Raw genomic sequence first — 19,608 nt, 5'->3', positions numbered from 1 at the left:
CAGGCTTGTGTGTGAAGCCCTCACAAGAACAAGAAAACAAAGACAATTCTGACAAGTGAAGACATTTTGCCTGTCGCCACAAGAAAAATTACTATTTTAGGCTTAGGGGTTTAGGTTTAGGTTTAGGGTTTGAATTAGGGTTAGGGTTAGAATTAGGGTTAGGTTAAGGGTAAGGTTTAGGGTTAAGGTTGGGGTTTGGGATTAGGGTTATGGTTAGGGTTAGGTTAAGGTTTATTGTTTAGGGAAAATAGGATTTTGAATGGGAATCAATCGTTTGGTCCCCACAAGGATAGTAAAACAAACAAGTTTATTTAATGTGTGTTTCTTTTGTGTCATTGTCTTTGTGCATGTACACGGCACACACTGCTTCAACACAGTGGCCAGTGAGTTGAGTGAGTTGAACCTCTCCAAACAGACCCAGTATATAGATCTACAGAGGGAGCAGAGAGAGAAGAGAGGCCTTTGTCTTCAGTCAGCCCTGTGGAGAGTCCTGCTCCAGCCTCTCTGTCTGACTGACAGATGACTTATGAAGCCTTTCATAAAACAATAAAACACTCAGGTCTGAAGGTTACACCTGACACCTGCTGGGCTTTCATACACTTCAGGGATGGATTATGGGACTATTGGTCTTCTATGTCGTGTACATCAGCGGGGTACTGATGAGGGTACAAACCTACTGTGTTTTGTTTCCTCCGTTGACGTCTGCCAGCTTTCTATCTCTGTGGTTCAGGTAGTACAGGTATTAATAGGAGGCTGTGGGTCAGGTAGTACAGGTATTAATAGGAGGCTGTGGGTCAGGTAGTACAGGTATTAATAGGAGGCTGTGGGTCAGGTAGTACAGGTATTAATAGGAGGCAGTGGGTCAGGTAGTACAGGTATTAATAGGAGGCTGTGGGTCAGGTAGTACAGGTATTAATAGGAGGCTGTGGGTCGGGTAGTACAGGTATTAATAGGAGGCTGTGGGTCAGGTAGTACAGGTATTAATAGGAGGCTGTGGGTCAGGTAGTACAGGTATTAATAGGAGGCAGTGGGTCAGGTAGTACAGGTATTAATAGGAGGCTGTGGGTCAGGTAGTACAGGTATTAATAGGAGGCTGTGGGTCAGGTAGTACAGGTATTAATAGGAGGCTGTGGGTCAGGTAGTACAGGTATTAATAGGAGGCTGTGGGTCAGGTAGTACAGGTATTAATAGGAGGCTGTGGGTCGGGTAGTACAGGTATTAATAGGAGGCTGTGGGTCAGGTAGTACAGGTATTAATAGGAGGCTGTGGGTCAGGTAGTACAGGTATTAATAGGAGGCTGTGGGTCAGGTAGTACAGGTATTAATAGGAGGCTGTGGGTCAGGTAGTACAGGTATTAATAGGAGGCTGTGGGTCAGGTAGTACAGGTATTAATAGGAGGCTGTGGGTCAGGTAGTACAGGTATTAATAGGAGGCTGTGGGTCAGGTAGTACAGGTATTAATAGGAGGCTGTGGGTCAGGTAGTACAGGTATTAATAGGAGGCTGTGGGTCAGGTAGTACAGGTATTAATAGGAGGCTGTGGGTCAGGTAGTACAGGTATTAATAGGAGGCAGTGGGTCAGGTAGTACAGGTATTAATAGGAGGCTGTGGGTCAGGTAGTACAGGTATTAATAGGAGGCTGTGGGTCAGGTAGTACAGGTATTAATAGGAGGCTGTGGGTCAGGTAGTACAGGTATTAATAGGAGGCAGTGGGTCAGGTAGTACTGGTATTAATAGGAGGCTGTGGGTCAGGTAGTACAGGTATTAATAGGAGGCTGTGGGTCAGGTAGTACAGGTATTAATAGGAGGCTGTGGGTCAGGTAGTACTGGTATTAATAGGAGGCTGTGGGTCAGGTAGTACAGGTATTAATATGAGGCTGTGGGTCAGGTAGTACAGGTATTAATAGGAGGCTGTGGGTCAGGTAGTACAGGTATTAATAGGAGGCTGTGGGTCAGGTAGTACAGGTATTAATAGGAGGCTGTGGGTCAGGTAGTACAGGTATTAATAGGAGGCAGTGGGTCAGGTAGTACAGGTATTAATAGGAGGCTGTGGGTCAGGTAGTACAGGTATTAATAGGAGGCTGTGGGTCAGTCACTACGGAGGTGTTCTATGAACACTACCACCTTGCCTTTCAGCTTTTGTGAAGGTGTGTTTGATGTTGATAACTCTCTCGCTCTCTCTCTCTCTCTCTCCCTCTCTCCATTTCTGTCATCTCTATCTCTCTCCATCTCTGTCATCTCTCTAGGATCGTCTGTACTTTGTGATGGAGTATATTAATGGAGGGGACCTCATGTACCACATTCAGCGTGTGGGCAAGTTCAAGGAGCCACAGGCAGTGTAAGTTACAGTCTGTTGTCACTGGCTATAGCCCCAGCCATACATATAGACCTAGCTCACCTATAAGAGAGGTTTAAAGTCAATAATACAACATCTATATCCTCAACTTCAGCTCTCTGTAAATGGATGTACTGTATTATCAACCTGGTATTATACCTTTCTGTATCATCTACTGTACATGTTTTGAAAACCATCACACTTTTCACATATCTACATGCTTTTCCATGTTTCTAAGTGATCATGTTGTTGCCATTGTAGGTTCTATGCTGCAGAGATCGCTGTGGGCCTGTTCTTCCTGCACAGAAAGGGTGTTGTATACAGGTGGGTGTGAAAGTCTCCCTGGAGGAACCATATTCATCTCTACACTGGTTTGGGGGATTTCCTTATCCGGTGTAGTGTAGAAATTAGTCCCACACTGAAATACAAAACACATAAGGGACAACTAAAGTGCTCTTGAGAACCTGTGGTGGCACAGGGAGTAATTGCTGTTTGTGAAAGCTGAGTATTGAGCTGCAACTTTGCCTGGATTGTTTATAATAGCTGAATCTTAATTATATCTGCATGCTATAAAGGTTAGCTTAGAAGGTTGTGTAAATATAGATTGAGAGACTCATTGTAGAGGCAGTGAGATAAAAGAAGGAGTACAGGAAAGATAAAGAAAGAGAGAAAGGAAGAGCCAAGGCTAAGAGATGTACAGTTGAAATCGGAAGTTTACATACACTTAGGTTGGAGTCATTAAAACTCCAACCACTCCACAAATTTCTTGTTAACAAACTATATTTTTGGCAAGTCAGTTAGGACATCTACTTTGTGCATGACACAAGTAATTTTTCCAACAATTGTTTACAGACAGATTATTTCACTTATAATTCACTGTATCACAATTCCAGTGGGTCAGAAGTTTACATACACAAAGTTGACTGTGCCTTTAAGCAGCTTGGAAAATTCCAGAAAATGATGTCATGGCTTTAGAAGCTTCTGATAGGCTAATTGACATCATTTGAGTCAATTGGAGGTGTACCTGTGGATGTATTTTAAGGCCTACCTTCAAACTCAGGGAATCTTTGCTTGACATCATGGGAAAATTTTAAAAAACAGCCAAGACCTCAGAAAATAAATTGTAGACCTCTACAAGTCTGGTTCATCCTTGGGAGCAATTTCTAAATGCCTGAAGGTACCATGTTTGTCTGTACAAACAATAGTTTGCAAGTATAAACACCATGGGACCCCGCAGGGGTGGCAGCATGGGGGTGGCAGCATCATGTTGTGGGGGTGCTTTGCTGCAGGAGGGACTGGTGCACTTCACAAAATAGATTGCATCATGAGGAGGGAAAAATGTGTGGATATATTGAAGCAACATCACAAAATATCAGTCAGGAAGTTAAAGCTTGGTCGCAAATTGGTCTTCCAAATGGACAATGACTCCAAGCATACTTCCAAAGTTGTGGCAAAATGGCTTAAGGACAACAAAGTCAAGGTATTGGAGTGGCAATCACAAAGCCCTGACCTCAATCCTATAGAAAAGCAAGGAGGCCTACAAACCTGACTCAGTTACACCAGCTCTGTCAGGAGGAATGGGATTAAATGTCAGGAATTGTGAAAAACTGAATTTAAATGTATTTGGCTAAGGTGTATGTAAACTTCCGACTTCAACAGTACATAGATACTGTACATGGAGAATACTGTAGGCTACGGGGAAAGAGTTAGAGAATGGAGACAGAATCAATAGTAAGAGAGAATTAGTTATGAAGACAGGAAAGAAAGAGATTTAAATGGGGAGGAATATAGAGATAGAGATATGGAATGAGTGAGGTTGAGAGAGAGAGAAAGATCTGTTTTATCTCCATCATTGTGGTTCTGTCAGTACTCAGTGTGTTGCTGTGACGTCTGAATGCCCAGAGTACTGCAGCATTCATCTCACATTAATCACCTGACTCCTTGAAAAAGAAAACGACAAGAGAAAGAAAGAGTGGAACGAGAGAGGCTGAGGTCATCATGTCCTCTACTCCAACTGAAAAGTCATTTCCATTCAACTCATTCCTCCATCGCTCCAGCTCTCTGTTTAGTGTTCTGACGCTCCAACAGCAGTTAGAGGTAGATTAACTAAAACACATGGCTAAAGGACAGTGATATAAAACACAGGGCTAAAGGACAGTGATATAAAACACAGGGCTAAAGGACAGTGAAATAAAACACAGGGCTAAAGGACAGTGAAATAAAACACAGGGCTAAAGGACAGTGAAATAAAACACAGGGCTAAAGGACAGTGAAATAAAACACAGAGCTAAAGGACAGTGATATAAAACACAGGGCTAAAGGACAGTGATATAAAACACAGGGCTAAAGGACAGTGATATAAAACACAGGACTAAAGGACAGTGATATAAAACACAGGGCTAAAGGACAGTGATATAAAACACAGGGCTAAAGGACAGTGATATAAAACACAGGGCTAAAGGACAGTGATATAAAACACAGGACTAAAGGACAGTGATATAAAACACAGGGCTAAAGGACAGTGATATAAAACACAGGTCTAAAGGACTAATATAAAACGCAGAGTGAAAGCAAATGAACAGGCAAAGGAGCAGAAAGACGCTAGAAAGGAAGGTAGAAGCGAATGAATGGTAAAAAGAAAAGTGGAGGCGGGCTGCTGTAGGAGCACAGCTGATTAGAGGCCAAAGAATGATTGTCTGTTGTAGTGTTTTAGTGTGTTGAATGCGTGTTGAGGACAGGAAAACAGGATCATTTAAGGCAAAATATTGATGTTTTTCAAACGTTTTCAGCCTCCCTCTGATCTTCTGCCTCCTTCAGAAAGAACAAACAGTAATAATTCAGTCAACAACATGCCAGCTCCGTAATCAAATGACAGCTGACATACAATTATACTCTCAAACGCCTTCCTTCCACACCTCAACGCTAATCCCCCTTTCTCTCTCTTTCACTCTCTCCCTCTCTCTCCGTCTCTCTTGCTCTCTCTCTCCCCCTCTCCCTCTCTCTTTCTCTCTGTTTATGTCTCTCTTGCTCTTTATCTCTCTCCCTTTCTTTGATCCCTCTATCACAGGGACCTCAAATTGGACAACGTGATGCTGGACTCTGAGGGCCACATTAAGATAGCAGACTTTGGCATGTGTAAGGAGAACATGTATGAAGGCATGGTCACACGCACCTTCTGTGGTACCCCCGACTATATCGCCCCAGAGGTGAGGACCACGGGGGTTGGGGGGGGGGGCTGAGGGGAGAGACTGAGGGGAGAGACTGAGGAGAGAGACTGAGGAGAGAGACTGAGGAGAGAGACTGAGTGAGAGAGACTGAGGAGAGAGACTGAGGAGAGAGACTGAGGAGAGAGACTGAAGGTAGAGACTGAGTGGGAGAGACTTAGGGGAGAGACTGAGTGGGAGAGACTTAGGTGAGAGACTGAGTGGGAGAGACTGAGTGGGAGAGACTGAGTGGGAGAGACTTAGGTGAGAGACTGAGTGGGAGAGACTGAATGGGAGAGACTTAGGGGAGAGACTGAGTGGGAGAGACTAAGTGGGAGAGACTGAGGGGGACAGGAGGGAAGAAATGATGTAAAGGGGTAGGGGTGAGGATGCTGAGGGCCAGAGATAAGGGGTCATGAATGGAGACAGCCCAGAGAGGCTGTACCACTTCACTGTACCGTTTACACCTTCTGTATCCTGTGCATGTGGCAAATAAACGTGGACTTTATTTGATATAGCGTATGTTTACTACATGGCCTCACATGTGAATCCTAGACAAAGAAGAGCAGGGCTAAAGGACCAAATCGAGGCGGTCGGTCACATATGTGACATAGTACACAATTTCTGGGGACCATTTTTGGCTCGTGAGTTCTACTTTCAGAACTACTGGCTAAAAAGTATACAAAAGTACTGGTGAATCTCTTTAATGGAGATGTGTGTGTGTGTGTGTGGGGGGGGGGGGGGGGGGTGTTTGTGTGTGTGTGCTCCTGCCTCTTTGTCTGTAGTGACTCATGAGGGACTGTAGCAACCAAAAGGTAGGAGGTGGGGATAGCCCTGTTTCTATCTCTGGGTTTCCATGGTGGGACCTGAGGTTGAGGTGTCAATTTAATGAATGGACTTTTAATCTGAGCGCTTTTCAGACAACTTTTATTTTGCTGTTGTCTAGATTGAAATCAATTTCTAAAGGCAACAGAGAAGAATGTAATGGTCATGTCTCAGTGTATTCAAGCCTCAAGTACCTCAGTAGTCTGTCCTCTCACACGGCTATAATAGGACCATGTGGTTCCTCCGGCCATAGAGATGCAATATAATGTGTGCCTGAGGCTCGGTGAAGGACCTGGAGCGACATTATAGACCTGTCACTTCTCGTTACTCTGATGAGGAATGGATGCCTATACAGCACATGCTCAGACATGTCCCTGTGTTTAGCGGTAGAGCTGCTTCCTGTCTTGTCTGCTTGAGGGGGTGACAGAAGGTAGAGCTGCTTCCTGTCTTGTCTGCTTGAGGGGGTGACAGGCGGTAGAGCTGCTTCCTGTCTTGTCTGCTTGAGTGGGTGACAGGCGGTAGAGCTGCTTCCTGTATTGTCTGCTTGAGGGAGTGACAGGTGGTAGAGCTGCTTCGTGTCTTGTCTGTTTGAGCTGGTGACAGGAAGAAGAGCTGCTTCCTGTCTTGTCTGCTTGAGGAGGTGATAGGCGGTAGAGTTGCTCCCTGTCTTGTCTGCTTGAGGGGGTGACAGGAAGAAGAGCTGCTTCCTGTCTTGTCTGCTTGAGGAGGTGATAGGCGGTAGAGCTGCTCCCTGTCTTGTCTGCTTGAGGGGGTGACAGGAAGAAGTGCTGCTTCCTGTCTTGTCTGCTTGAGGGGGTGACAGGAAGAAGAGCTGCTTCCTGTCTCGTCTGCTTGAGGGGGTGACAGTCAGTAGAGATGCTTCCTGTCTTGTCTGCTTGAGGGGGTGACTGGAAGAAGTGCTGCTTCCTGTCTTGTCTGCTTGAGGAGGTGATAGGCGGTAGAGCTGCTCCCTGTCTTGTCTGCTTGAGGGGGTGACAGGTGGTAGACCTGCTTCCTGTATTGTCTGCTTGAGGGGTGACAGGTGGTAGAGCTGCTCCCTGTCTTGTCTGCTTGAGTGGGTGACAGAAGATAGAGCTGCTCCCTGTCTTGTCTGCTTGAGGGGGTGACAGGTGGTAGAGCTGCTCCCTGTCTTGTCTGCTTGAGGGGGTGACAGGTGGTAGAGCTGCTCCCTGTCTTGTCTGCTTGAGGGGGTGACAGGCGGTAGAGCTGCTTCCTGTCTTGTCTGCTTGAGTGGGTGACAGGCGGTAGAGCTGCTTCCTGTCTTGTCTGCTTGAGTGGGTGACAGGCGGTAGAGCTGCTTCCTGTCTTGTCTGCTTGAGGAGGTGACAGGTGGTAGACCTGCTTCCTGTCTTGTCTGCTTGAGGGGGTGACAGGTGGTAGAATGTTCTTTCCTAATTTCTGCACGTGCTGTGTTTTATCCCTCACTACATGTGAGAATTGAATCTCATTTCACGTCTGTGGCGAAAGCCATCACAGCTCAGTTACAATTTAGGTGTGTGTGTGGGTGTGGGTGTGTGTGTGTGTGTGTGTGTGTGTGTGTGTGTGTGTGTGTGTGTGTGTGTGTGTGTGTGTGTGTGTGTGTGTGTGTGTGTGTGTGTGTGTGTGTGTGTGTGTGTGTGTGTGTGGTTGTTTATGCATCCGAGTGAGCGTGTGTGCGAGCACAAGAGCTTCTGTGTGTTTCTGTACAATGTGTGTGGGTGGACATGTGGACTGGTAAATTGGATGGTAGGAAAATAGTCCTTTGTTATGGCAGATATACATAGCCCACTGTAATAATGGTGGGTGGTGTGGTGGAAGTTTTGAAGAGAACAATCCTATGTGGTGCTACTGCTGTTAACGTAGCTCAGAGCAGAGTAACTGTCCTTGACTGAAATTGCAGGCAGAGCAAACCTGGGTAAATATGAAATTGACATGTGTTGCAGTGGTTCCCACATGCTGGTCCCACAATGGAATAGTGGGTGTGTTTGGGTTGGGCTTCCAGCAGTATATTATTAATGTAATGTGGCTCTTTCTGTCACGGTTGTTTGAAGGAACGGACCAAGATGCAGCATTTTCGTAGTTCCACATATTTATTAAAAGTGAAACTGAATGCAATACACAGAAATACTTGAAAATACAAAACAACAACCCGTGATGCAGAGAGGACAACACACTACTCAAAAGACAATAACCCATAAACCACAATGAGAAAAAACCCTACTTAAATATGATCTCTAATCAGAGGCAAATGAGGATCAGCTGCCTCCAATTAGAGATCAACCCCCAACAATCCAACATAGAAATAGAAAACTAGAATTTAAACATAGAACTAGAAAACATAGATCAGCCCAAAAACACCCCCTGTTACGCCCTGCCCTACACTACTATAGAAAATGACATCTTACTAGGGTCAGGACGTGACACTTTCACCTTTCTATCCTCTCTCCTGACAGATCATTGCATATCAGCCCTATGGGAAATCAGTGGACTGGTGGGCTTATGGGGTTCTCCTCTACGAGATGCTAGCGGGACAGGTACGTGCAGTAGTATATTTGTCAGATGGAAGTCTATTGTTCAATAGATCAAATGTGGCCTCGTTATGCTGAGTCCATATTTCACAGCATCTGTTGTGTGGATCCTGCTAGCCTATATGTATGGCTCCTGCTAGGTTATATGTATGGCTCCTGCTAGCCTATATGTATGGCTCCTGCTAGCCTATATGTATGGGTCCTGCTAGCTTATATGTATGGCTCCTACTAGCCAATATGTATGTGTCCTGCTAGCCTATATGTTTGGCTCCTGCTAGCCTATATGTATGGGTCCTGCTAGCCTATATGTATGGCTCCTATTAGCCTATATGTACGGATCATACTAGCCTATAAGTATGGATCCTACGAGCCTATACAGTATGTATGGATCCTACTAGCCTAAATGTATGGGTCCTACTAGACTATATGTGTGGATACTATTAGAATATATGTATGGATCCTACTAGCCTATACAGTATGTATGGATCCTACTAGCCTATATGTATGGATCCTGCTAGCCTATATGTATGGGTCCTGCTAGCCTATATGTATGGCTCCTACTAGCCCATATGTATGGATTATACTAGCCTATAAGTATGGATCCTACGAGCCTATACAGTATGTATGGATCCTACTAGCCTATATGTATGGGTCCTACTAGCCTGTACAGTATGTATGGATCCTACTAGCCTATATGTATGGATCCTGCTAGCCTATATGTATGGATCCCACTAGCCTTTACAGTATGTATGGATCCTACTAGCCTATATGTATGGATCCTACTAGCCTATATGTGTGGATCCTATTAGCCTATATGTATGGATCCTACTAGCCTATATGTATGGATCCTACTAGCCTATACAGTATGTATGGATCCTACTAACCTATATGTATGGGTCCTACTCGCCTATATGTGTGGGTCCTACTAGCCCATATGTATGGATCCTGCTAGCCTATACAGTATGTATGGATCCTACTAGCCTATACAGTATGTGTGGATCCTACTAGCCTATACAGTATGTGTGGATCCTACTAGCCTATATGTGTGGATCCTACTAGCCTATATGTATGGATCATACTAGCCTATACAGTATGTATGGATCCTACTAGCAGATATGTATGGATCCTACTAGCCTATATGTATGGATCCTGCTAGCCTATATGTATGGATCCCATTAGCCTATACAGTATGTATGGATCCTACTAGCCTATATGTATGGGTCCTACTAGCCTATATGTGTGGATCCTACCAGCCTATATGTATGGTTCCTAATGGCCTATATGTATGGATCATACTAGGCTATACAGTATGTATGGATCCTACTAGCAGATATGTATGGATCCCACTAGCCTATATATATATGGATCCTACTAGCCTGTACAGTATGTATGGATCCTGCTAGCCTATATGTGTGGATCCTACTAGCCTATATGTATGGATCCTACTAGCCTATATGGATGGATCCTACTAGCCTATATGTATGGATCCTACTAGCCTATATGTGTGGGTCCTACTAGCCTATATGTATGGATCCTGCTAGCCTATACAGTATGTATGGATCCTACTAGCCTATACAGCATGTATGGATCCTACTAGCCTATGTGTGTGGATCCTACTAGCCTATATGTGTGGAACCTACTAGCCTATATGTATGGATCCTACTAGCCTATATGTATAGTTCCTGCTAGCCTGTATGTATGGATCCTGCTAGCCTATACAGTATGTATGGATCCTACTAGCCTATATGTATGGATCCTACTAGCCTATATGTGTGGATCCTACTAGCCAATATGTATGGATCCTACTAGCCTATATGTATGGATCCTACTAGCCTATATGTGTGGATCCTACTAGCCAATATGTATGGATCCTACTAGCGTATATGTGTGTATCCTACTAGCCAATATGTATGTATCCTACTAGCCTATATGTATGGAACCTACTAGCCTATATGTATAGGTCATGCTGACCTATATGTATGGGGATATCTGCATGCCTGAATCCCAAAGGAATAGGAAAGATTGGCACGATAACATTGAGTCTGTAGCAGGGGTTCCCCATTCTACACCTCTTATGACACCGTTTCTTCAGAGACATACAGTACATTGGTGTCCTTGATTGGTGTCGTTGATGAATACCTGTGGATGCCACTTACTGACAATATGGTGTATTTAACTCATCTAAAACTTAAACTACCTCATCCTGACCAGACCAGCCACCTCTGAGTCACACACACACACACGCACGCACGCACACACGCACACACAGGCATACACACTCACAGGACAGTTTGTAAAAGTCTCTCCTAATGGTTTACAAGATTCTTAAGGCCCATTATTCTGTTAATTCAAGATGAGATGATTACCACACATATGCGCGTGCGCACACACACACACAGAGTCATTACCACACAAACTACACACACACACATATTCACAACCGCACACACAATCAGTAGTCATTACCGAACACTTCTGAAAACTCCACTTTGTTACCACTTCAGTTGCCTGGCAACGGAAATGGTGTAGTGCTTTGATACGCCTCTCGTCTGCTGAGTGGAGGTCATCTTGACATCTGTAATTTCCCTCTGTTAAATCTAACACAAGACAGTACCCTTAATTAGAACAGAGAACTGAGCCCTTCAACTCAACCGAAGGGGTGAAATGGTAAATCTCACCCATGTACTATGGACACTGCTGTTTCCCCTACATGGCTAGGTCATCCGTGTATTGATGTCGGTCCTGATTATGGTCTTAGGTAGCTCAGTTGGTAAGATTGTGGAGCTAGCAACACCAGCATCATTGGTTCAATTCTGGCTGGGGACATTAATAATAACATGTATTAACTGTACTGTAAGTTCCATCCAGCAACCTTGGATAAGAGCGTCTGCTAAATGAACAAATGTAACCAATAGTCGTACATAGAGACTTGAAGCAACCCTTTGAAATCCATAGACTCAGTCTGCCAGGTGTGATACCATACAGTATGTCACCTGATGAAATTGAACCCACAACCTTGGCGTTGTTTTAAAAAATATATATATTTCACCTTTATTTAACCAGGTAGTGTCACAAATAATGTCGTTGTGTTGAAGGGAGGACCAATACGCAGCGGGAATGTGGATACTCATCTTTTTAATAAAACACGAGCAAAGCATCCACAGGAAAAAACAATAAACAATACTCACGCCACGAACAGTGTGGCAGGCTAAACAAAAGCAGTGCTCACAAACAACTACCCACAACCACAAAGAAAAACACACACCTGTTTATAGGACTCCCAATCAGAGGCAACTAGAAACACCTGCCTCCAATTGAGAGTCCAGCACCCAACCTACACATAGAAAACCTACCTAGAACCTACACACAACACAAATCCTCTGCCACGTCCTGACCAAAACTAATACAATTACTCCCTCTGCTGGTCAGGACGTGACAGGTAGGTTAGTTGAGAATAACTTCTCATTTGCAACTGCGACCTGGCCAAGATAAAGCAAAGCAGTTCGACACATAGAACAACACAGAGTTACTCATGGAATAAACAAACATACAATCAATAATACAGTAGAAAAGGTCGATATACAGCATGTGCAAATGAGGTAAGATAAGGGAGGTAAGGCAATAAATAGGCCATGGTGGCGAAGTAATTACAATATAGCAATTAAACACTGGAATGGTAGAATGTGCAGAAGATGAATGTGCAAGTAGAGATACTGGGGTGCAAAGGAGCAAGATATATAAATAAATACAGTATGGGGATGAGGTAGATTGGATGGGATATTTACAGATGGACTATGTACAGGTGTAGTGATCTGTGAGCTGCTCTGACAGCTGGTGCTTAAAGCTAGTGAGGGAGGTAAGAGTCTCCAGCTTTAGTGATTTTTGCAGTTCGTTCCAGTCATTGGCAGCAGAGAACTGGAAGGAGAGGCAGCCAAAGGAAGATGACCAGCTGGATCGCGTGCTATGGGCGGGTGCTGCTATGGTTACCAGTGAGCTGAGATAAGACAGGCTTTACCTAGCAGAGACTTGTAGATGACCTGGAGCCAGTGGGTTTGGCGACGAATATGAAGTGAGGGCCAGCCAACAAGAGCGTACAAGTCGCTGTGGTGGGTCGTATATGGGGCTTTGGTGACAAAACGGATGGCACTGTGATAGACTGCATCCAATTTGTTGAGTAGAGTGTTGGAGGCTATTTTGTAAATGACATCGCCGAAGTCGAGGATCGGAAGGATGGTCAGTTTTACGAGGGTATGTTTGGCAGCATGAGTGAAGGATGCTTTGTTGCGAAATAGGAAGCCAATTATAGATTTAATTTTGGATTGGATGTTTAATGTGAGTCTGGAAGGAGAGTTTACAGTCTAACCAGACACCTAGGAATTTGTAGTTGTCCACATATTCTAAGTCAGAACCATCCAAAGTAGTGATGCTGGACGGGCGGGCAGGTGCGGGCAGTGATCAGTTGAAGAGCATACATTTAGTTTTACTTGCATTTAAGAGCAGTTGGAGGCCATGGAAGGAGAGTTGTATGACACTGAAGCTCGTCTGGAGGTTAGTTAACACAGTGTCCAAAGAAGGGCCAGAGGTATACAGAATGGTGTCGTCTGCGTAGAGGTGGATCAAAGAATCACCAGCAGCAAGAGTGACATCATTGATGTATCTATGAGGGTGCCCGTGTTTACGGATTTGGGGTTGTATCTGGTTGGTTCTTTGATAATTTGTGTGAGATCGAGGGCATCAAGCTTAGATTGTAGGATGGTCGGGGTGTTAAGTATGTCACAGTTTAGGTCACCTAGCAGCACGAGCTCTGAAGATAGATGGGGGGCAATCAATTCACATATGGTGTCCAGGGCACAGCTGGGGGCAGAAGGTGGTCTATAGCAAGGGGCAACGGTAAGAGATTTGTTTCTGGAAAGGTGGATTTTTAAAAGTAGAAGCTCAAATTGTTTGGGCACAGACCTGGATAGTATGACAGAACTCTGCAGGCTATCTCTGCAGTAGATTGCAACACCGGCCCCCTTTGGCAGTTCTATCTTGTCGGAAAATGTTATAGTTACGGATGGAAATTTCAGGGGTTTTGGTGGTCTTCCTGAGCCAGGATTCAGACACGGCTAGGACATTCGGGTTGGCAGAGTGTGCTAAAGGCATTGTTGTCACAGTAGCACTCAATAACAGGGCAAAGCATGTCATTGCATTCTGATGGGACAATCTGAACAGATCAGTAGAGAACTATGGCTGGCATCTATTGCCAATATGAACCCACTGTACACCAATGACTTCTATGACAGATGAAAGACTACACAGAGGAACATTAAAGGAACTCTCACACACACAGAGAGAAATTACATCCACAGGTTGGTTCTGGGTGGCTTCTGGGTTTTTAGGGCTCAGTTCCCACCTGTCCTCTGTTTTATTCCACCTCAGAGTGGTGGCTAGTCCGGTCCCTCTTTGTATCGTGCACACAAAGCTGGGGTATCATGCTGTTTAAGATCACAAAGACAAGGTGATTGACAGAAGACATGATTGGTCACATTTCTTTGGCTATTTGTCCTTTTTAAAGATATACTGTAAGTATACCATAAGCACTGTATGTACAGTAAACTTATTTTCATATCTTATCCACTATAACCATGTTGCTACAAATGTGGACCTTCAGTAAGCAAATTGCTGTAAAATGTGGGCCCTCACTCGTGTGTACATTTTGGTTGTCAACTGTATCAATGAATAACTTGTGTATGTTGTTTCCCTGAAGCCACCGTTCGATGGAGAGGATGAAGATGAGTTGTTCCAGTCCATCATGGAGCACAACGTGTCCTACCCCAAGTCCATGTCTAAGGAGGCTGTCGTCATCTGCAAGGGAGTAAGTAGCTGGGAGATATGTGTTGTATCTCTCCAACAGTAGTAACACACTGGGAGATATGGGGTTGTATCTCTCCTACAGTAACTCACTGGGAGATATGTGTTGTATCTCTCCAACAGTAGTAACACACTGGGAGATATGTGTTGTATCTCTCCTACAGTAACACACTGGGAGATATGGGGTTGTATCTCTCCTACAGTAACTCACTGGGAGATATGGGGTGTTCCCCCGTACTCCTGGGGGGGCCTCCAACAGTAGTAACACACTGGGAGATATGTGTTGTATCTCTCCTACAGTAACACACTGGGAGATATGGGGTTGTATCTCTCCTACAGTAACTCACTGGGAGATATGGGGTTGTATCTCTCCTACAGTAACTCACTGGGAGATATGGGTTGCATCTCTCCTACAGTAACTCACTGGGAGATATGGGGTTGTATCTCTCCTACAGTAACTCACTGGGAGATATGGGTTGTATCTCTCCTACAGTAACACACTGGGAGATATGGGGTTGTATCTCTCCAACAGTAGCACATTGGGAGATATGGGGTTGTATCTCTCCTACAGTAACTCACTGGGAGATATGGGGTTGTATCGCTCCTACAGTAACTCACTGGGAGATATGGGGTTGTATCTCTCCTTCAGTAACTCACTGGGAGATATGGGGTTGTATCTCTCCTACAGTAACACACTGGGAGATATGGGGTTGTATCTCTCCTACAGTAACACACTGGGAGATATGGGGTTGTATCTCTCCTACAGTAACTCACTTGGAGACATGGGGTTGTATCTCTCCTACAGTAACTCACTGGGAGATATGGGGTTGTATCTCTCCTACAGTAACTCACTGGGAGATATGGGGTTGTATCTCTCCTACAGTAACTCACTGGGATATATGGGTTGTATCTCTCCTACAGTAACTCACTGGGAGATATGGGGTTGTATCTCTCCTACAGTAACTCACTGGGAGATATGGGGTTGTATCGCTCCTACAGTAACTCACTGGGAGATATGTGTTGTATCTCTCCTACAGTAACTCACTGGGAGATATGGGGTTTTATCTCTCCTACAGTAACACACTGGGAGATATGGGGTTGTATCTCTCCTACAGTAACTCACTGGGAGATATGGGGTTGTATCTCTCCTACAGTAACTCACTGGGATATATGGGTTGTATCTCTCCTACAGTAACACACTGGGAGATATGGGTTGTATCTCTCCTACAGTAACTCACTGGGAGATATGGGTTGTATCTCTCCTACAGTAACTCACTGGGAGATATGGGGTTGTATCTCTCTGTCGTGTCTTTGGCATCATTAAACTGAAGACATGTTTATCAAATAACTCTCTGTAATTATTATTACGCGATTAAACTGATTAATCGTGTAACTGTAATTAACTAGGTCGGGGCACCAAGGAAAATATTCAGATTACAAAGTTATAATTTTCCTAATATAACTTTCAGATATCATAATATCTGATCTCTGAGTCTTCTGATTAATTACGTATTCTTTACCTTGGTCAGTCTCATTCCAAACGTCGTAAATTGTTGGTTATCTGCACGAACCCAGTCTTCACTATGAGTCATCCATACATCAATTGTCTTAAAATCATTTATTTACTAACTAAATAATTCACAGAAATGCATAACAAACAGTAGGTATCGTTACAAAGAAATGATAAAGGAATGTGCCCTAGTGGGCTAAACCGGCATGGCGGCTTGTTAGACAAAAGGGGGTGGGGTCAGCGGAGAAGACACTACAGAGGTGATAAATATTACAATTGAAATGCCAATCCTTTGCACATGAACGCTCACTCATTCGGGAATAATTGCAATCAATATATATATTTACGCTCAGTGTGTCGTCGGGATCTTTTCTTTGTTGAAAAGTTTGTTTCTGTTGTAGAGTTTTCCGCTCTCTCTCTCTCTCTCGTGGTTAGGATGGATAGTTCAGAGTGACATTCATTCATGTCATTATAGAATAGATGTTTTCGGCGGTTGTCGGTCTCAATGATACCGAATTCCTAGCTGCAGTCTAGTAATTAATATCAAAGACTTGTTATTATTCTGTCGGTATCAATAGTCTAAGAGTTTAATCACGTGGTATGGTTAAAGTTCAGAACGAGGAATGCATGGTCAAACCTTGGCCCTCTCGTTATCGGGGTAAGCTGGTCTGGTGATAGAAACCCTGGGTGGGTTATATTCGGAATACAGAAAAAGGCTGTCTCATGACGCCAGGTCCTGTCTGTGTCCCTGGGGGCGTGCCAAGAACTTAGTTAAGACTCCGAAGGAAATTTGAGTTTCCTTCATTAAACAGTCCAAAATCACATTTACACAATTTCACAAACAGTTCCATCCTTATTCATTCATTTTATAAAACCATTAGATATAAGTCTCACAGCTGAGGCTATTATAAAAACAGAGCCATGGCAATGTGGCCGTATTGTCTCTCATGAGTTTCACAAAATTGGCCGTCTCCTCACTGGGAGATATGGGGTTGTATCTCTCTTACAGTAACTCACTGGGAGATATGGGGTTGTATCTCTCCTACAGTAACTCACTGGGAGATATGGGGTTGTATCTCTCCTTCAGTAACTCACTGGGAGATATGGGGTTGTATCTCTCCTACAGTAACTCACTGGGAGATATGGGTTGTATCTCTCCTTCAGTAACTCACTGGGAGATATGGGGTTGTATCTCTCCTACAGTAACACACTGGGAGATATGGGGTTGTATCTCTCCTACAGTAACTCACTGGGAGATATGGGGTTGTATCTCTCCTACAGTAACACACTGGGAGATATGGGGTTGTATCTCTCCTTCAGTAACACACTGGGAGATATGGGTTGTATCTCTCCTACAGTAACACACTGGGAGATATGGGTTGTATCTCTCCTACAGTAACACACTGGGAGATATGGGTTGTATCTCTCCTACAGTAACACACTGGGAGATATGGGTTGTATCTCTCCTACAGTAACACACTGGGAGATATGGGTTGTATCTCTCCTACAGTAACACACTGGGAGATATGGGTTGTATCTCTCCTACAGTAGCACACTGGGAGATATGGGTTGTATCTCTCCTACAGTAACACACTGGGAGATATGGGGTTGTATCTCTCCTACAGTAGTAACACACTGGGAGATATGGGGTTGTATCTCTCCTACAGTAACTCACTGGGAGATATGGGGTTGTATCTCTCCTACAGTAACTCACTGGGAGATATGGGTTGTATCTCTCCTACAGTAACTCACTGGGATATATGGGTTGTATCTCTCCTACAGTAACTCACTGGGAGATATGGGGTTGTATCGCTCCTACAGTAACTCACTGGGAGATATGGGTTGTATCTCTCCTACAGTAACTCACTGGGAGATATGGGGTCGTCATTTTAAATGGGCATCGATCACCCTATAGATAGGTTGTTCAACTCATGTACAAAGCATTTTACACAATGCTTGTGAGGCAGCATATATATATTTTTGACACCACACAACGGTGCCAATGTGATTTGGAACTGGATGGCATGCTCCAACTGAAAAACAGAATGATATACAATACGTAGGGCTGGGTGTTGTCCAGTAGGCTTTTATTTCAACTTGAAATGGACAACATGAACACAACTCTCAATATTCCCTAACAGTCACAAGGATGCTTATCATATGACTATATTCCATTGAGGTGAAGCAAAGATTTGTTTCTGAACTATTTAAAACAGAGTTCTGTTCTAATCTAGTGAGCATCTGATTCTCTCTAGGGGTCTACTTCAGGAATGGGCAACTTGGATATGGGTGGGGGCCACAACAAATCTGAACTCATCATGATCACGGATCTGCATAACCACATCCATAACCACTCATGCAGTCAGAGCCGGCCCCAGCCTTTTGGGACCCTACGTGAAATTCTGTTGCCCCCTCCCAACAAAGTTTTGCCATCGACCGTAGAGAAAAGTTTGCTGCATTTCTACACATTTTCCCATGGGGCAGAGAGAAGTTTTAGCAATTTTATAACTAATTTCATGCAATTCAACAAAAATTGGCAGTGGGTGGAGAGAAAAAATGTGCGGTTTTACAGCTAATTTCCTGTAATTCTACACGTTTTGCCATAGGGTGATGAGAAATGTTTTCAGTAATAAAAATGAATAAGGGCCCCCGGTCGGTAATTTGACCATGATTACTACACGTTTAGATAGCTGGCTAGACTAACTTACCAATCTCATTTTTTTTGCTGACATGGGCTAATTGAGTGACTGTCAGTGACTGACATGACAAGAAAAAAACTGCTGATGCACAAGCAAATTTAAAAATTGCACCTTTTTTATTCTACAATTGTAACTCTCAACAGTAAGTTGAGATCCTGACTAAGTTCCTACAAAAGCGGGCCACCAGTTGCCCATCCCTGGTCTCCTTGGTATCAAAGTCACACAGTCTTCCTCTTCTTTCTGTGGATGGCCATGCTTATATACACTATCGTTCAAAAGTTTGGGGTCACTTAGAAATGTCCTTGTTTTTGAAAGAAAAGCACATATTTGTCCATTAAAATAACATCAAATTGATCAGAAATACAGTGTAGACATTGTTAATGTTGTAAATGACTATTGTAGTTGGAAACGGCTGATTTTTTTATGGATTATTTACATAGGCGTACAGAGGCCCATTATCAGCAACCGTCACTCCTGTGTTCCAATGACACGTTGTGTTAGCTAATCCAAGTTTATCATTTTAAAAGGCTAATTGATCATTAGAAACCCCTTTTGCAATTCTGTTAGCACAGCTGAAAACTGTTGTTCAATTTTCACAAAACAGCGCAAACTGGCCCTAACCAGAATAGAAAGAGGAGTGGGAGGCCCCGGTACACA

General features: G+C 43.9%; 1 protein-coding gene across 1 annotated transcript in view; it reads left to right on the top strand.

Annotated features, from left to right (window-relative positions):
• The window catches only part of LOC106606719 (protein kinase C alpha type), a 237,178-nt gene that overhangs the window by 209,925 nt on the left and 7,645 nt on the right, over positions 1–19,608 (top strand). The window contains exons 11-15 of the mRNA XM_045715506.2: positions 2,245–2,336; positions 2,595–2,657; positions 5,401–5,539; positions 8,815–8,895; positions 14,639–14,746. Of these exons, the coding sequence (XP_045571462.1) occupies positions 2,245–2,336; positions 2,595–2,657; positions 5,401–5,539; positions 8,815–8,895; positions 14,639–14,746 (483 nt within the window). The remainder of the gene's footprint in view (positions 1–2,244; positions 2,337–2,594; positions 2,658–5,400; positions 5,540–8,814; positions 8,896–14,638; positions 14,747–19,608) is intronic.

The sequence above is a fragment of the Salmo salar genome, chromosome 03 (genome assembly GCF_965601325.2).
Source record: "Salmo salar chromosome 03, fSalSal1, whole genome shotgun sequence".
In the NCBI taxonomy this organism is placed as follows: domain Eukaryota; kingdom Metazoa; phylum Chordata; class Actinopteri; order Salmoniformes; family Salmonidae; genus Salmo; species Salmo salar.
This window is presented reverse-complemented; position numbering and strand designations above follow the sequence as displayed.